At 46.3% G+C, this 16,651-nt stretch overlaps 1 protein-coding gene across 7 annotated transcripts in view; it reads left to right on the top strand.

Moving 5' to 3' along the window:
• The first annotated feature begins 687 nt into the window (after nucleotides 1-687).
• Nucleotides 688-16,651, top strand: part of PUM2 (pumilio RNA binding family member 2) — a 55,447-nt gene continuing 39,483 nt past the window's right edge. For 5 of the 7 annotated variants that reach the window (XM_015859492.1, XM_015859497.1, XM_015859494.1 and 2 more), the window contains exons 1-2: nucleotides 755-931; nucleotides 14,545-14,613. In XM_015859492.1, the coding sequence (XP_015714978.1) occupies nucleotides 14,563-14,613 (51 nt within the window). In that variant the 5' untranslated portion in view covers nucleotides 755-931; nucleotides 14,545-14,562. Of the gene's footprint in view, nucleotides 932-14,544; nucleotides 14,614-16,651 lie in introns of all 7 variants that reach the window. The other 2 variants (XM_015859496.2, XM_015859495.2) reach the window with 1 other exon arrangement.

Below are 16,651 nucleotides of genomic sequence, written 5' to 3'. Positions count from 1 at the left end.
CCAGGACGCCCAGGTCCCTCTCAGCAGAGCTCCTCTCCAGCAGGTCTTCCCCCAGCCTGTACTGGTGCATGCTCTCTGGGAAGGCAAGAACTCAACCCTCCCACAGCCACCACCTCCAGGCACATCAGCCAGTCGGTGTTACTAACTCCGGCCACGCATTTACAGTTTATTGTATGAATGACGAGCCCTTCCCATAACGCTGAAAACATTCCTTGACAAGCAACGGCCGCAGCACCCAAGGGCACAAGCAGCGTCGCAGTGCCCGGTGGCAGCGGCCGCTCTGAGGGGAGGAGGGTTCGAAAGGGCTGACAATAGCAGGACACGGGGAAATGGTTTTAAGTTAAAAGAGGGAAGATTTAGGTTGGATGTTAGGGGGAAGTTCTTCACTAGAAGAGTGGTTAGGCCCTGGAACAGGCTGCCCAGGGAGGTTGTGGATGCCCCGTCCTTGCAGGTGTTCAAGGCCAGGTTGGACAGGGCCCTGGGCAACCTGATCTAGTAACTGTGTGTGTTTGGTGGCCCGGCCGGGCAGGGGGGTTGGAACTACACGATCCTTGAGGTCTCTTCCAACCCGGGTCATTCTGTGATTCTGAGGGACACGGCGGGCGGCGCATGCGCGCTGAGCGGCGGAAGGTGCCGGAGGCCGCCTCCCCGCCTCCTCCCGGCGCGGGGCGCGCATGCGCTGTGGCGGCGGCCGGGGCGAGCGGCGGCGGTGGCGGCGGGGGGAGCTTGGCCGCGCTGTCGCTGTCCCTCTCCCTCCGCGCGCGCCCTCCCGCCATGTTGTTGTGAGCCCCTCGCGGCCGAGGGGGGGGAGGGGAGGCCGGAAGGAGACGAGCCGACACGAGCGAGCGGCGGGGGGCGGCGGGCGGCCGGCGGTGTCCCACGGCCCGCTCCGGCTCCGTCGCGGCGAACGGCGCCGCCAGCCAGACAGCCCGTGAGTAGCGGCGGCACCGCGCGGGGCGTTGGGCCGCGGGAGGGAGCGGGCCGGCCCCCTTCCCCCGTTCCTCCAGCCCCCTTTTGTCTGCGGCGAGGGAGGGGAGAGACGGAGAGAGGGCGGGAGGGGGGCCATGTTGTGGCGGGGCGGCGCGGGGCCTGCGCGGCGGGCTGGCCGCCTTTGTGTGCTCGCGGCGCCGAGGTGGGAGCGGGCGGCGACGGCGGGAGGGGCGGCGGGTGGGAGCGGGGCGGGGGCTTTGTTCGGGGAGAGCCGGAGCGAGGCGCTTTGTGATGAGCGGGGAGAGCGGCGGGAAGGAGGGCGGGACGAGGCGGATTGGCGCTGCTTCCGCGCCGCCGGGGCTCGGGCTGTAATTGTGTTCGGAGCCGGCAGCGCTAACACAACTTGGGCTGGGCGGCCGCTGTCGTGTGGGGATGCGATACTGCGCTCCCCCAACCCCCCCCCCCGTGCCCGTTCTGCCGGCCGGTGCCGTGCGGGGCTTTGTCCGCCGCTCCCTGCGCTGTGTGAGCCGTGTCGGTCACTGCACAACGAGGGAAACTTTTTCCGTCCGCCTTGTCGTCGAACAAAGCGCTCGAAGATCTCTTTTAGTTTCTCTTTTCTTCTCTTTGTTGCCACCCGGTTGAGGTGAGGCTGTGTGCTGCGGGTGTGTGCCATACCGATATGTTTTATGTCTACTTACCACCTCACGTTCCCATTTTCATTGATAGAACGTGCTGTTTTGGTACGTTCAGCCATCTCTGGGGCCAAAGCATTGCCAACATATACGGCTGTACCGACATGCAGAATTATTTGCCACCTCCCTGTGACCCTCAGCTCAGTGTGCGCCATGTGAGCACAGACGTGTTGTGTTGGTGGGAGAAGGAGGCGTGGAGCAGGAGAGAGGTGGGAATTCTGTGCTGTACGTTGGGTTGTGTGTGTAGGAACGGCACCGAATCACCTGACAGCTCTCCTAAGTGTTCAGAGAGTTCAGGATCTGGAATTTGGCCCAGCACAGCGGTCAGTAGGCAAATGCCTGTGAGAAGCTGCTTGATAGTGAGCACCTTAATACCCAGATGTTAAACCAAGGGAAGCATATAGGATTCAAATAGGGTTGTTGGTATTTTTCCGGCATTAGTTGGGAATAGCTTTTTTTTATTAACTTCTGTAGTATCGTTTCGCTACTTAATGTTTTTCCCCGACGTTTGTGGTGTTGACACAGAGCTGAGGTCACTGTAACCGTATCTGATGTCGCGGTTGCTCCCGCACGAGGCTGTTGGCTGGAAAAGTTGGACGTGCCCATGTTGCAATGAGAAGTTATCTGTGCACCGAGGAACCGTGTGTTAAACGTTATGTAGGACTGTGGTGGATATTTGTGTAACAATGTGTTACACTGATGTGAATAATCCAGTGTTTGTTTGTTTGGTCTGAAGTTACCATCCAGTTTTAAGGTATGTTACCTCTTGCATCACAGAGTTGCTGCCAAAGCTGTCAGTCACAGCTGATAGACCTTAGTCAGAGAATCATAGAATCACCCAGGTTGGAAAAGACTTTGATGATCGTCAAGTCCAACCGCAGCCTAACCAGAACCCTAACAACCCTCCACTAAATCATATCCCTGAGCACCACATCCAAACTGCTCTTAAACACAACCAGGGATGGCGATTCAACCACCTCCCTGGGGAGCCTATTCCAGTACTTAACTACCCTTTCTGTAAAGAAGTTCTTCCTAATATCCAACCTCAACTTGCCCTGGTGCAACTTGAGGCCATTTCCCCTCGTCCTGAAGTTGTCTTTTTGCTGCAGGTCTCCATGCACACAAGTCCCAATGGAAATGAAGGCAATGTCAGGCTGCCCTCTTGGACTTCACTCTTAGTTTTCACCCACTTTATTTTGAGGTTTGTTTTCAGGTATCTGGAAGTCATGCAGCTTGTTGCCACGGAAAGCACATAAAGGAGATTTGGGGGTTTATATTTGTAGTTCCCTAGTTCCTCAATCGTACTAAAAGGCTGATAGCACTTTGGTTCCAATAGATATATGTGGAGATCACCACGTATCCAAGGAGAAGTAGTTTTTACCTGCAGAAGTTGTGAATATCACAGAGAGGTTTCTCTGGTTGTCACCTGTAACTTGTTATGAGCCAGGAGTTAAATGCTTCAAAAACGACTTGGCAAAGTTCATTTTAATCTCAGCCTGAAATCTTTGTCTCGTGAAAACCCAAAAATGCATCAGCACCATCTGCAGAAGTTTTATGTCCATTCCTTTGTTAGGATCTTACATAGCGTACCAAGTTAGTAAGAAGAACTGAAGCTGACGTGCAAGAATGAGATGCATTTCAGATAATGCTTTTTCTGCGCTGTTTCATTTCATAGTCTACAAATGTAGAAGATCAGACGGTGGCTTTACAGCTTGTGCTGAGCAGCAGAGCAAAAGAAAGCAGGGCCTGGTGCAGGTAGGAGCACTGCTGACACCACCCCCATCATTGCAGTGCCCATCCTGCCCATGTCCCCACAGGATCACACTGCAGGTGGATTCTACTTACACAGGCCCCATGGGACACAGTGCTCTTGTAGATGATCGGGCAGTTGGTGTGTTTGTTTTTCATGGAAACACTAACGGTTTGTGTTGACTCCATGGCTTTAAGAAGGATACATGTAAGCTGAGCTACTTTATAACAGCCTGCAATAATCCAAAGTCAGATAATATTCCTTTGCTTAAAGCAGTTAGAAATCAAACCGTGCAGTAACCTCACAGTTCTCCATTTGGACTTGTAATGTATGTGAGCATTTTGTAGCTCTGTAAGTGCCTGTTTTCCATCAGAAGTCTGTCATACACTTGGGTTTGAGTTCATGCAAAGCAATAGTTGTGCTTTGAGCAGGGATTTGCTTATTACCAGAACTCTAAGGAATAGGTTGCACCCAGTTTTGCTTGTTACACTTGCAGCTTTAAAGAAACAATGTTATTGTGTTGCTGTGTTTTTCCTTTTGCCCTTACCATCCCTTCCTCACATCCAGGCAACTGCACGAGTTCTCACGCTTCTCTCTGCCACCTGCTTCCCATCCCCAGTGGGAGGCAGAGGTGCATTGTAAGCAGAGCCCTGGCTTCGTTATTGCCTGGGTCTTTCAAAGCATGGCTTCATTCCTCCAGCAGATAATATCGTGAATGGAATGTGTGTTTTCTAGTAATTTGGGGAGGGAGTGCAGGGGAACCGCTCTTTGTCTTTTTGTAGTGTTTCTGCAGTGTTAAAAGTATTATTATTATTGGGTCCAGTTCTGGGCTCCCCAGTACAAAAAAGACAGCGATCTCTTGGAAAGAGTCCAGCGGAGGGCCACTAAGATGGTGAAGGGCCTGGAGCATCTCCCCTATGAGGAGAGAATAGGGAACTGGGTCTGTTTAGCCTTGAGAAAAGAAGGCTGAGAGGGGACTTGATCCAGGTTTATAAATACCTGAGGTGTGGGAGCCATAGTGGTGAGGCTGGTCTCTTTTCAGTAGTGCGTGGGGATAGGACTAGGGGTAATGGGATGAAAGGACAGCATAGGAAGTTCCACACGAATGTGCAGAAGAAATTCTTTACAGTGAGGGTGACGGAGCACTGGAACAGGCTGCCCAGGGAGGTGGTGGAGTCTCCTTCTCTGGAGATATTCAAGACCCGCCTGGACGCCTACCTGTGTGATGTGGTGTAGGGAGCCTGCTTTGGCAGGGGGGTTGGACTCGATGATCTCTAGAGGTCCTTCCAACCCCTACAATTCTGTGATTCTGTGAAGTACTGGATGGATGTTCTGTCACACTGTGATTTATGCAGGTTGTGGTAGGAGTTGAACCACTCGCTATTGTGCTCACTAAGTATTGCATAGACCACATCTCTATAGGTGAATGTATGCAGTTTTTTATGCATGTAGAGAGATGGCAAAGAACATTAATAGAAATAATATAGAATCATAGAATGGTGTGGGCTTGAATGGACCTCAAGGATCATGAAACTCCAAACCCCCACTACAAGCAGGGCCAGCAACCTCCACGTTTAATACCAGGTTGCTCAGGGCCCCATCCAACCTGGCCTTGAACTTCTCCATGGACGGCACATCCACAACCTCTCTGGTTCAGCACCTCACCACTCTCTTGGCAAAGAACAAAAGTTCTTTAAGAAGTAAAAATGAAGATGCTGAAATGCTGTTCACAATATGTCATCTTAGGCATATCTTAAAATTTGGATTTGGTGTTATTTTTTAACACACGGAATGAAGTCACATAATATGAGACTACCAAAACAACTTAAAAATGCATTTTAGATAAAAATAGGAGAAGTGACCCATGACTTGGAATTCCATTAGGAACTGAATCTGTGTAGAAAATAAAATAAGAAGTGTAAGTTTTCAAACACAGCAGGGATTTTACATGTAAAAATAGCTGAATCCATCCTTATCTCCAGCAAATGACAACTCCTTGCTTTGGGGATTAACTCGTGTGAAACCCTGCTGCTTTTGTGGCGAGAAACTGGCATAAGCCTGAGGACTTCAGGAAGAGGTTAAGGGAAATGCAGAGTGTGGAAGAGCTGCGTTTTCCTTTCTGTAGCAGGAGATTGGTGAGTTCTGCCTCATTGGGTGGTACATGGAATCACAGAATCACAGAATTGTAGGGGTTGGAAGGGACCTCTAGAGATCATCGAGTCCAACCCCCCTGCCAAAGCAGGCTCCCTACACCACATCACACAGGTAGGCGTCCAGGCGGGTCTTGAATATCTCCAGAGAAGGAGACTCCACCACCTCCCTGGGCAGCCTGTTCCAGTGCTCCGTCACCCTCACTGTAAAGAAGTTCTTGTGCACATTCATGTGGAACTTCCTATGCTGTACTTTCATCCCATTACCCCTAGTCCTATCCCCACGCACTACTGAAAAGAGACCAGCCTCACCACTATGGCTCCCACACCTCAGGTATTTATAAACCTGGATCAAGTCCCCTCTCAGCCTTCTTTTCTCAAGGCTAAACAGACCCAGTTCCCTATTCTCTCCTCATAGGGAAGTGAATTGTGTGGTTGTGTGCAGTTTGTTTGTGAGAGGAATGTCAGCTCGCTTGCAATTACTGGTGGATTTTGAATGATCTTCCTATTAGTTGGTAGAAGTTGAGAAATCCTTTCTAAGCGAGTCAGAATAATAAGCTAATAAATATACTTGATTAGTTCCAAGGGAGTAATTCCTGGGAAGAAAGGGAAATGTTATTTGGGTCTCTTGAAAGCCGTCTGAAATGTCTGCAGAAGAGCTGAGCATCTTGGTAAGCATAAGGCAAAGCAACGTTAGATTGGATGTTTGAGAGTCCTTGGTAAGAGCTAATGGAGAAGTGAGCCAGCAATGGGTGTGCTAGAGGCTGCTCACAGCGCAGGGAAGGATGGAATGGGTAGTGCAGGAATCCCATGGCAGTCCTGAGGCTTAATGAATGCTGATTTGGACTTCACACTGACTCACTCAAGCTTTTCACTTCTTTTTCTCTCTCTCTCAAGCCCCTAAAAGCCCTGCAGGCTCTTTGATTGCACTGCATTTGGGAAGACCACTAGCTGCTGTGGCATCATCCTTTTGTTAACATCCCTATGGGGCTGCAGATGTTGAAGTGAAGAGGAACAACAGGGAGATGCTCTCCATAATGTTTGTTCCATCTTCTTCTTTGTCTGCCCTGTCTTGCCCAAGGAGGCTGTGGATGCCCCATCCCTGCAGGCATTCAAGGCCAGGCTGGATGTGGCTCTGGGCAGCCTGCTCTGCAGGTTGGTGACCCTGCATATAGCAGGTGGGCTGAAACTAGATGAACATTGTAGTCCTTTTCATCCCAGGCCATTCTGTGATTCTATGATCTACTACCATTCCTCATAGCAAGGGTGTATAAACAGTTCCTAAACTTAGTCACATTGTTTTAGGAATGTGAATATGAGGTTATATATCCCTGCTCTCCCCCCAGTAAAGGGGAGAAAGAAGGTGAGAACTGATGGTGAGAACCCTGAAATCCTGCAGCTTGGTCTGCTGGATCCTCTTTGTCTCTGAGAAATGCACATTTAGCATTGTTGCCTCTGGTATAAAACAGACAATTGCTAGCAAAAACTTTGCCTTGATTTTATACAATAAAATTGTTTCTGTTGTTCAAATAAGATACGTTTGTGCAATGGAAATGGGGAAATAATTTTCCCATATGAGACTTTATGGTCATGTAGACAGCCCTTGGAAGATCATCTCATCGTTCCAGTTGGGAACAACATAATCTATTTCCTGACCCTCGAGTGGGAGTCACATTTCCTGAATCATTTCTTGGTCCATTTATAGAATCCACTTAAAACCATCCCTAAGTGATCTTGCAGACCGTATTCCTTCATTTCCTAACTTTAAAAATAAAGGTTGAATTTTTCAATATATATCTCTCTATAACTTCCTGAAGGGAGGTTGTAGTGAGCTGGGGGTTGGCCTCTTCTCTTGTGTAATCGATGATAGAACTAGTGGGAATGGTTTTAAGCTGTGCCAGGGGAGATTCAGGCTGGACATTAGGAAGTATTACCTCTCGGAAAGGGTAGTCAGGCATTGGAATGCACTGCCCAGGGAGGTGGTGGAGTCACTGACCATGGGAGTGTTCAAGAAACGTTTGGATGTTGTGTTGAGGAATATGATTTAGCTGGGAAGTATTGGGAATGGTTGGACTAGATGATCTTCTAGGTCTTTTCCAACCTTGATAATTCTGTGATTCTGTATCTATACTGTTTCAGAAGGCTTCCATGAACAGATATTGAAGAGTTCTTTGAGTGCTAAACAACTGCACAGTACATGAATACCATCATGTTTGGAGCCCTGGCTGGGTGTTAGCTCGTCGATGCTGCCTTCTCCCCATAAAATACATCAATCTATGAAGCTGCTCTGGAGATCATCGATTTCAGTTTCTGCAGCGAACAGATCCTGTGATAACTTCATTACAAGTGCAGTCTCTGTGCATTTTGCAGTGTTTCTATTCAGTAGGTGTATACTACGGTAACGCTTAGATCCACATAATTAGAATTGTAGTCTGCAGCGAGTCTGAGGTTCTTGGGGGTGAGTTTTAAGGTGTTGATTTCTTGTGCGCTAAAAAGAGAAGAAAGAGAAACCGAATGTCAATGTCTTGCAGTTGAGACCTCACCAGATTAGTGGCTTGTGACTGCCACAGTTCTGCCTTGAAACTTTCCCAGTAGGAAAGAGGTAACTGTTGTTCCCATCTCTTTTATTGAAAATAGCTAAAAATGACTTTTTGTTTTATTGTTTTTATTTTATGACACAAAATTTAATAGAAAGGCATTCGGAACTCACAGAATCACAGAATGACCCAGGTTGGAAGGGACCTCAAGGATCATGAAGCTCCAACCCCCCTGCCTGGCAGGGCCACCAGACTTCCATGTTTACTAGATCAGGCTGCCCAGGGCCCCATCCAACCTGAACATCTCCAGGGATGGGGCATCCACAACCTCCCTGTGCAGCCTGTTCCAGGACCTCACCACTCTCCTAGTAAAGGAACTCTTTGTGTATTTCCTTAACTAGAGAGAAGAAAATGAGAGTGCTGAGTTTGCAGATATCTGACTTGTATTTTGAGCAGTTTGGAGTATGTAGTCTGTGGGATAGGTACCTTAACTACGATGGCAGGGACCTAGGGGAATGGCATGGAGCTGCATCAGGGCAGCCTATGGTTGGACTTCAGGTAAGGGAGGGAATGTTTGAGTGCTGGAAGGCTGGAAGGCTCCTCAGGGCAGAGCAGCGAGCCTTCAACTAGCATTGGGGCAATGCACTCAGAGACAAGGTTTGAATGTTGGGTGGTCCTGGGTAGAGCCAGGAGTTGGGCTCAGTGATCACTGAGGGTCCGTTCCAATGCAGGGTATCCTGCCAATACCCTGTGACTGTAGAAGTCTATTGCTGGTTTCAGTAGGTGTGTTGCCCAAAGAGAACATCCTTAGAAAACAGCTGAAAGAATTGATAACGGCAGTTTCTTTAAGTGCGTTTCTCTGCTGGAGACAGATAAAGTAGAAAACGTGCTCTTGCCTATAGTGACTCTTAAAATGCGTTGGAACAAACATGGTTTTGTGTTGTCTGCGTAACCTCCTCTTCATAGTCCAGTGTGATTCAAGTCCCCACCTAAGAATTGGGCAGATCCCTTTATCTCTAGCACCAGAACCCTCCTGGACAACATGTGGTTTAACACCAATTAAACTCCACTCTGTTCTCTCAATCCTCCTCCCCAAATAAACAGGGGGAGGAAATGTGATGAGAAAAGGCTCATGGTTGGGGTAAGGACTGTGAGATCACTCACCACCCTGCACCCCCTGCACTGCCCCTAAAGTTTTACTTTATTCTAGGTGTGTTTTATTTGTTCTCATCCATTATTGACCTCATTATATAAGCCTCGTTATATAGACCTCATTGCAGCCTTCCGGTACCTAAAGGGAGCCTACAAACAGGAGTGGAGCAGACTCTTTACAACGGTAGATAATGGCAGAACAAGGGAAAATGGTTTAAAGTTGAAGGAGGGAAGATTTGGGTTTGGTATCAGGGGGAAGTTCTTTACAGAGAGTGGTGAGGTGCTGGAACAGCTGCCCAGGGAGGTTGTGGATGCCCCGTCCATCCCTGGAGGTGTTCAAGGCCAGGCTGGATGGGTCCCTGGGCAGCCTGGGCTGGTATTGGATATGGAGGTTGGTGGCCCTGCATGTGGCAGGTTGGGGGTTGGAGCTTCATGATCTTTGAGATCCCTTCCAACCCGAGCCGTTCTGTGATTCTTTGATTATCAACTGCATTTAATAAAGGTTATAGTCTCTTTGTTAGAAGGAAGTAGTAACAGTTAATGAAATACAGCACTATATTGTGTAAGTTGTCTCTAGTTCTTACACAGATGAATTTTCTGTCTAGTTTTCATTTTCACAGTAGGCAAAGTTTGAGTTTTCTGTAGCATATAGTACATTTTTAACTTCTTCAAGATGAAAGATAACTACAAGATAATGAAGACTGGTGTCATAAACAGTGCAGCGATGTAATAGCATCACGCTTCCTAAGCTGCATGGTGTTAATTTCTGCTAACAGAGCTTGTTAATATGGAATTAAACACTGATGGTTGGAAACATCTCACGAGTTCCCTGCAGTTGCTGTTGCATCACTTGTAGAACTTGCTGCTGTGTTACAGGAAGGTGATGCTACTTGTCCAGCTTTCCAAGGAAAGTGCTGATATTTAAAATGCAAAAAATTAAGCTTGTGACATGCATGTATTAAGCAATCAACACCAATTGAATAGTAAGCAGAGTTAGATTGAGCTCAAATTTTGATGTTTATTATATGTGCTTGCATATGTTGGAATATACTGCTTCAAATGGAGCAAACAGTAAGTAAATAGTTATAAGTCATGGTTAGGCTGGTAGTTCTGCCTGTTTTTGACTGTAGGGATTAAAGTTCTGGGCTTTAGGACATGTGAAAGTAGTTTAGGAAGGCTTGTACCAGCTGCCACTCTCTGAGCTGTGCTTGTTGGATGGGAAGGTGAGTGTTAAAGTCTGCATGGAAGAGAGCAGCTTGTCAGTGGCAGGAGAGTTATTTGTGAGGAGTGAGTGCTATGCTGTGTTTCCTGGAGCATGTTTCACTTGGCAGCCAGGAAGAGAACCCGAGGTTTCTGAATGGTGCTGACCTCTGCAACCACCAGATGGGATTGAAGCGGGTGGAAAGATGTTTCATTTTCCTCTGCCTCTTGCAGGGAGGTGGTGTGCTGTTAGACTTGGTTTGTGCAACTAACAGATTCATCCTGGTATTTCATCTAGATCTCCTCTTTTATGGGCATTGCTCTTTGTCTTATCACTGTTGGACCATGTAAAGAATTGCTCTCCCTCCTGTTCGTAAGTTCCCTTCAGGTACAAGAAGGTCTCAATGAGGTCTCCCCAGGACCGACTGCAAGCTGAATAAGCCTAGTTCTCTCAACTTTCCTTTCTAAGAGAGATGTTCCAGCCCTTCTGTGGTATGTTAAGCCCTTAAGAGTGATGTTCCAGCCCTTCTTCAAGCCCATTGTGCTTGTGGCTCTCCTGGACCCACTTCAACAGCTCTGATCCTTACTGTACTGAGGGCCCCAGACCTGGACACATTACTGCTGATGGAGCTCCACAGAGGCAGAGCAGAGGGTCAGTGGGACAATCCCATCCCTCTCCCCACTGCAGCCCCCTCTGCTGATGCAGCCCAGGGTACTGTTGGCATTCTGGGATGCAGGCACACGCTGTTGGCTTGCATCAAGATTCTGGTTGTCCAGAACACACAAGTCTCTGCAGGACTCCTCTCAGCTTTTCTCCCAGTCTGTGTATTCATACATGGGATTACTCCAATTCAAGTGCAGCACCTTGCACTTGGCCTTGTCAGACCTCATTATGTTCACATGGGCACCTGCTTTTCAAGCCTGTCCAGGCTCCTGGTCACTGGGTCACTGGTAAAGATGCTGAACAGCACTGGTCACTTTACGACATGAGACAGACGTGCTGCTTTGAAGCCTTCCATTTTTATTCACTCTGCTGTTCTCATCAGGTCTGAAACTTGCACTGTGAGAAGCACTATGAGCCAGCGGTGGCTGAGCTGGGCTGACAGGTTTGTTTCTGACAGAGCAGCTGAGTGTGTTAAGAAATGTGTAGTATGAAAGCTAATAGATAATAGAAAATAGTTTTCTTTTTAGATGCGTCCAGCCAAAGGCTGCTTTAATCAAACAAACACCACGTGTTCTCAAAGTGTGATTTGTAATTAACCTATATGCAGTGTTCCCTTATTGACTGCATGAGTTGTGTACTTGGCTGCTAAAGAGCTTTTGTTATCCAGACACGTAATTGTCTGGTGTCTGAGTAAGGAAGCTGGGAAATTTGGCAGAATATACTGGATTAGAAAACTATATACAGCTCTGAACTACAGGATTTGATAATAAAGGCCATTAGACTTGCAGTTTAGGCTTATTGCATACTATTCCCTTATTCTTTGCTATAAATCTCTACTAGATTTGTCTAAAGTTTTAATTTCTAGTAAAATATTTTTCTTCATTAATTTCGAGCCTACTGCCCCTCTGAAATGTTAAATGAGCTTTTATGTATGTAGTCAAGTGTCTGCCCAAGACAACCGGGCTGTGTTGAACCCAACTGGAGGGCTGGCAGAACTGCAGCACACTGTGTTTCAAAGTACAGCCATTGCCGTGCTCTTAAACCAGTATAATTTGCTAGCAAAATGAAGATTGCCATAAGCACATACCTGGATTCCAGAAATGGCAATTACTTTCAGCAGGAGCTCTCCTGACCTTTTTACCTCCAGCATCAGCTCGACTTACTGCTTGAATCCAGTGGCTCCCAGGACTGAGGGCTGCCTGGTGGGTGCAATGCAGGGCAGTAGAGGAACAGTGTAGAAATGAGATACCTGCTCTGGGAGTCCTGATATAAAGGAAAGCTTTTGCGTGGATGTTTAGGTGTAAAATATGTTGTACATTGTAGAGAGGGGGAGATAAAGGGAGTATTAAGTCTATATTAAAAAGAAAACAAAAAACGCTACTATTTTTGGTCTTTGTCAGAACCCCACGCTTAACACTGTGATGAATAATGGACCAGTGTGTGCTGGTATGTTGTATCGGGTTTCTGTGGCAGGGGAAAAGGAGCTGTTGAAGAGTATCCCTGAACTTTTCCCCCTTTCACAGTGTTGGCACGTAACCTTATAACAGCAGCATGTGAGAGCTGATATTCGTCCCAGTTCATGTGGGAACTGGGGAAATGGTTTTAAGTTGAAGGAGGGAAGATTTAGGTTGGATGTTAGGGGAAAGTTCTTTACTAGAAGGGTGGTTAGGTCCTGGAACAGGCTGCCCAATGAGGTTGTGGATGCCCCGTCCTTGGAGGTGTTCAAGACCAGGTTGGACAGGGCCCTGGGCAACCTGATCTAGTAAATGTGTATGTTTGGTGGCCCTGCTAGGCAGGGGGGTTGGAACTACATGATCCTTGAGGTCCCTTCCAACCCGGGTAATTCTGTGATTCTGTGATTCTGTGATGTGCTTGTGCATTATTGGAAATATCACAGGATCATGGAAGGGTTTGGGTTGGAAGGGACCTTTAAGAGGTTGTAGTTCCAGCCCTCTGCTATAGGCAAAGACACCTCGGCTAGACCAGGTTGCTCACAGCCCTGTCCAGCCTGGCCTTGAAAATGGAACCATAGTAGGAAATGCTTATTTGCTTTCAGCTTCTGAAAACAGATCACGTCTAGCAGCTGATGGCAAAAGCAGGGAGCTGGAAAATGGAGAGAGAGCCCTTCAGAGTGATGGTGAGGGACGGGGCTGTCTGTATGTGGAGCATCATGCTGGGTTCCCGGCACCACAGGTGTTTGCTTCTGTTGTAGGGAACAGGGCAAGGCAGAGTAAAGCAGGGCTTCTGCACCTGTTGGTGCTGCCTGTATTTTCTTCAGGCTATAAGCTCATCTAACCTGTATTCGTGATCCAGGAGAGTATTTTGTGGGCTGCTGCATTTGATGGGAAACAAAACTGAGACCCTTTGCTGCAGCTGTAGGACCACTATGTTTTCTGCTGCTGGTAACAGTAGATAACACTAACTTCAATTTCATGCTTGTAAGAAAGGAGGGAGTGAGCAAAATGAAAGTTCAGCGTACTTCATTTATAGTTTCAGAAGAGCTCCAATTTCTTGCAGTTGCCCTAAAAGTTGGGAGCAGAAGAGTGAGCTGTGCCATTCCCTGCTTTGTGGATCGTCTTTTTGTAGAGATTTGGGAGTATTTGTATTCAGACAAATGTGTGGTTGCACAAAAATGGGGTTATCCCACTGAGTTAATGAAAGCAGAGAGCGTTTCACATGGTTTTCAACCTGATTTTTGATTCACATGAAAAACGTGTTGGGCTTTATTGAAGATACACAACAATCTGATTGCGGTGCTTAAATGAATAAAATCAGCCTTAATTGACTTCAATAGCAGTATCACTGGATAAAAGGTCACAAGGCTGATTTTTTGTTATAATTTGCTGTGAAACCGAATTTACTCTCATTGAAACTGTTCTAAATTGGCTTTGTACCCATCTTAATTATACGTGCCATGGGGAAGGAGGATGCTTTTTGCAGCAATCTTCGCTTTTGTAACGTAACTTCTGTATTCAAACAAATGTTTCCTGGTGGAAGGTGAGAGAAATGGTGACGTAGCAGACAGCCTCTAAGTTGTGATAGCAGCCCATTACTGCTATGAGGAGCTTTTGTGACTTCTCCAGTGAGCTTTCCTTGGCTTGCTGCTGTGTGTACTCAGTAACACTGTAAGCAGTCGGTCATCTCCTTTCTCAAGTGTATGTTCAGTTCTTGTATTTCACTTTGTATTTACTGACAATACAACATTGGTCATCGTTTCCATGGCAGGTGGCCTATACCTGGATATACAAAGTTGATCATTAATTTTTTTCCATGGGGTTTCTTCACGTTATTAGAATGGTTCATTAACTCGGTAGTTAACAAATGAGTCCATTCCCCAAACTCATGTTCAACCTACTTTCATTAGCAGTTTTCTTTATGTGCTCAATTGTTAAAAATATGGATTATTACAAACTTGTGGAAAATATATTGGACTGTGTAGCTGATCACTGTTTTGTTTTTTCTCCTGCAGGTTCGATCTGTGGATGAGATGAATCATGAGTTTCAAGCTCTTGCCCTAGAATCTCGGGGAATGGGAGAGGTAATTACCGAGGACTGAAAATCCAGTTGGAGTTGTGGAAATGTTGATGCAGTTTTAGAGTTACAAATGATACCAAGATGAGTAAAGAGTTTCTTGTAAGAGCAAATTGATTTGTCAGGCCACTGAGGATCTGAGTGGCTTGTGAGAACACGGGATGCTCGGTCACTATGTTGTTACTACGCTCTTGTCAGATGACTGATACTCTTAGGGGAAGCAACCATGTAATTTCTTCAAAACCTTGTGCAGTTCTATGAAATGAAGCATGTTTTCAGGGTCACTGTCTAAATGAGTGCAACAGCTGCCGCCCCTAACAAAGCAAGGATGCTAGGAACTGCTAAGGATTTGGGCTCCAGAAAAGAGATATTGATTACTCCTTAAAATAGCATTATAACCAGGAGTAGTAGGGTTGTTACATAACTTATCTCAATGGGGAGGAGTTGTGTTATTCATTCCCATTGTCAGTGTACTTCTGAAGATTGGACATCATAGACGATGACTTTGGGAGCTGTCTTTGGAAGACCTGAACTGTTTTAAAAGTAATCAACATCCCTTAGTGTTATTTGCCTTGGAAGGACGTAATAGTGGAATAAATTCACATGAAATAAAGGTTTCAAATAATGAGCCGTTTGTTTTGCTGGATGTTAGTAAAGCTTTTTTATAATGGAACCGCTGACAATATTTCTTCTTAATTTTTAAAGCATAATGACAAGATTACATGATTACATGCTCAAGGGAAACTGTAACTTATTGACAAAAAACAAATGTTGTTTGGTTGCTCAACACTTGTTGGCTGACAAGTTGCCCTTCGTGTTTGATCTTTTCTTACTTAAATGAAGCATTTAACGAATTCTGCAGAGCTGTGAAGACTTCTATTTAAATAATTTTAAATATTTTAAATAATTTTGAGTTTGGTTTGGTTTGTTTTTTAAGAAAAAAGGAGTTATTTTATGGTAATCTTGTATCAGGAATGGGCACTGTATTGTGCCCCCCCAAGTTATGAGCCCAGTTATACACCTTTCAGTAGCATCTTTCATAGAATTACAGAATGAATGGCCCAGGTTGGAAGAGACCCCAAGGATCACGAAGCTCCATCCCCACCACAGGCAGGGCCAGCAACCTCCACATTTAATACTAGATCAGGCTGCCCCATCTACCCTGGCCTTGAACACCTCCAGGGATGGGACATCCACACATCCACAGCCTCTCTGTGCACCTCACCACTCTCTATAAAGAACTTTCCCCTGACACCCAACCCAGTTCTTCTCTCCTTTAACTTAAAACCATTTCCTGTTGTCTTTCAAGTACCTTGATTTCAGGTGTGTTCAGATACCTGACTTGACATTGTAATTTTTGTGTTACTGAGTGTTTCACAGCAGTGCTTTAGTGCATGAAACTCAATGCAGACTGTTCTGACCTTCTTTTTGGATATACTAGTATCCTTCCAATATCCTCATGAATACCCATGTAAACAGAACTGGTAGTCGTGCATTCTTAAGTGCTTCCATCTGCCTACTTCAGAAGGTTTGAAGGGACCATTTTAAATGATGTGCTTCCAGCTGTTGGGAAATAGTCTTCTTCCTCAATTTTTCTTTGTTAATTTTTTTTTTTCTGAACTGAAATTCATTCCTTGTCCATGTAATTCTTTTACCCTTCTTGGTCTGTTTTTTTCCCCCCACTGGGATTCAGCATTTCTCGGCATCAATAGGCTATTAGGCCTTACTTCTCACGTCATTTCTGAAGTGAAGATTGCACACGAATCCTGATGCAAGTATTTGGGGAAGGATACATACTGGAAGTCTTTTTGTTGAGGTCTGTGTCTGAACTGAGCCCGCTGTGCATCAGTAGCCAGTTCTGGGACTGCAGAACATGAGCCTCATGTGTTGTTCCACAGAGTGATCCTCGATCTCTTCCCATCTTTTAATTCTCTGCTAATTTATTCTGTAAAGAAGTGAACCAGAGCTGTGTTAGCAGGAGATCTGCTGTTCTGCAGGCATCTTTCTGAAAAGATCACCTATGATTATAGATCTTAGATGGTTAA

This window comes from Coturnix japonica, chromosome 3, assembly GCF_001577835.2.
Source record: "Coturnix japonica isolate 7356 chromosome 3, Coturnix japonica 2.1, whole genome shotgun sequence".
In the NCBI taxonomy this organism is placed as follows: Eukaryota; Metazoa; Chordata; class Aves; order Galliformes; family Phasianidae; genus Coturnix; species Coturnix japonica.
Note: the sequence above shows the minus strand (reverse complement) of the source record. Positions and strands in the feature narration are given on the sequence as shown.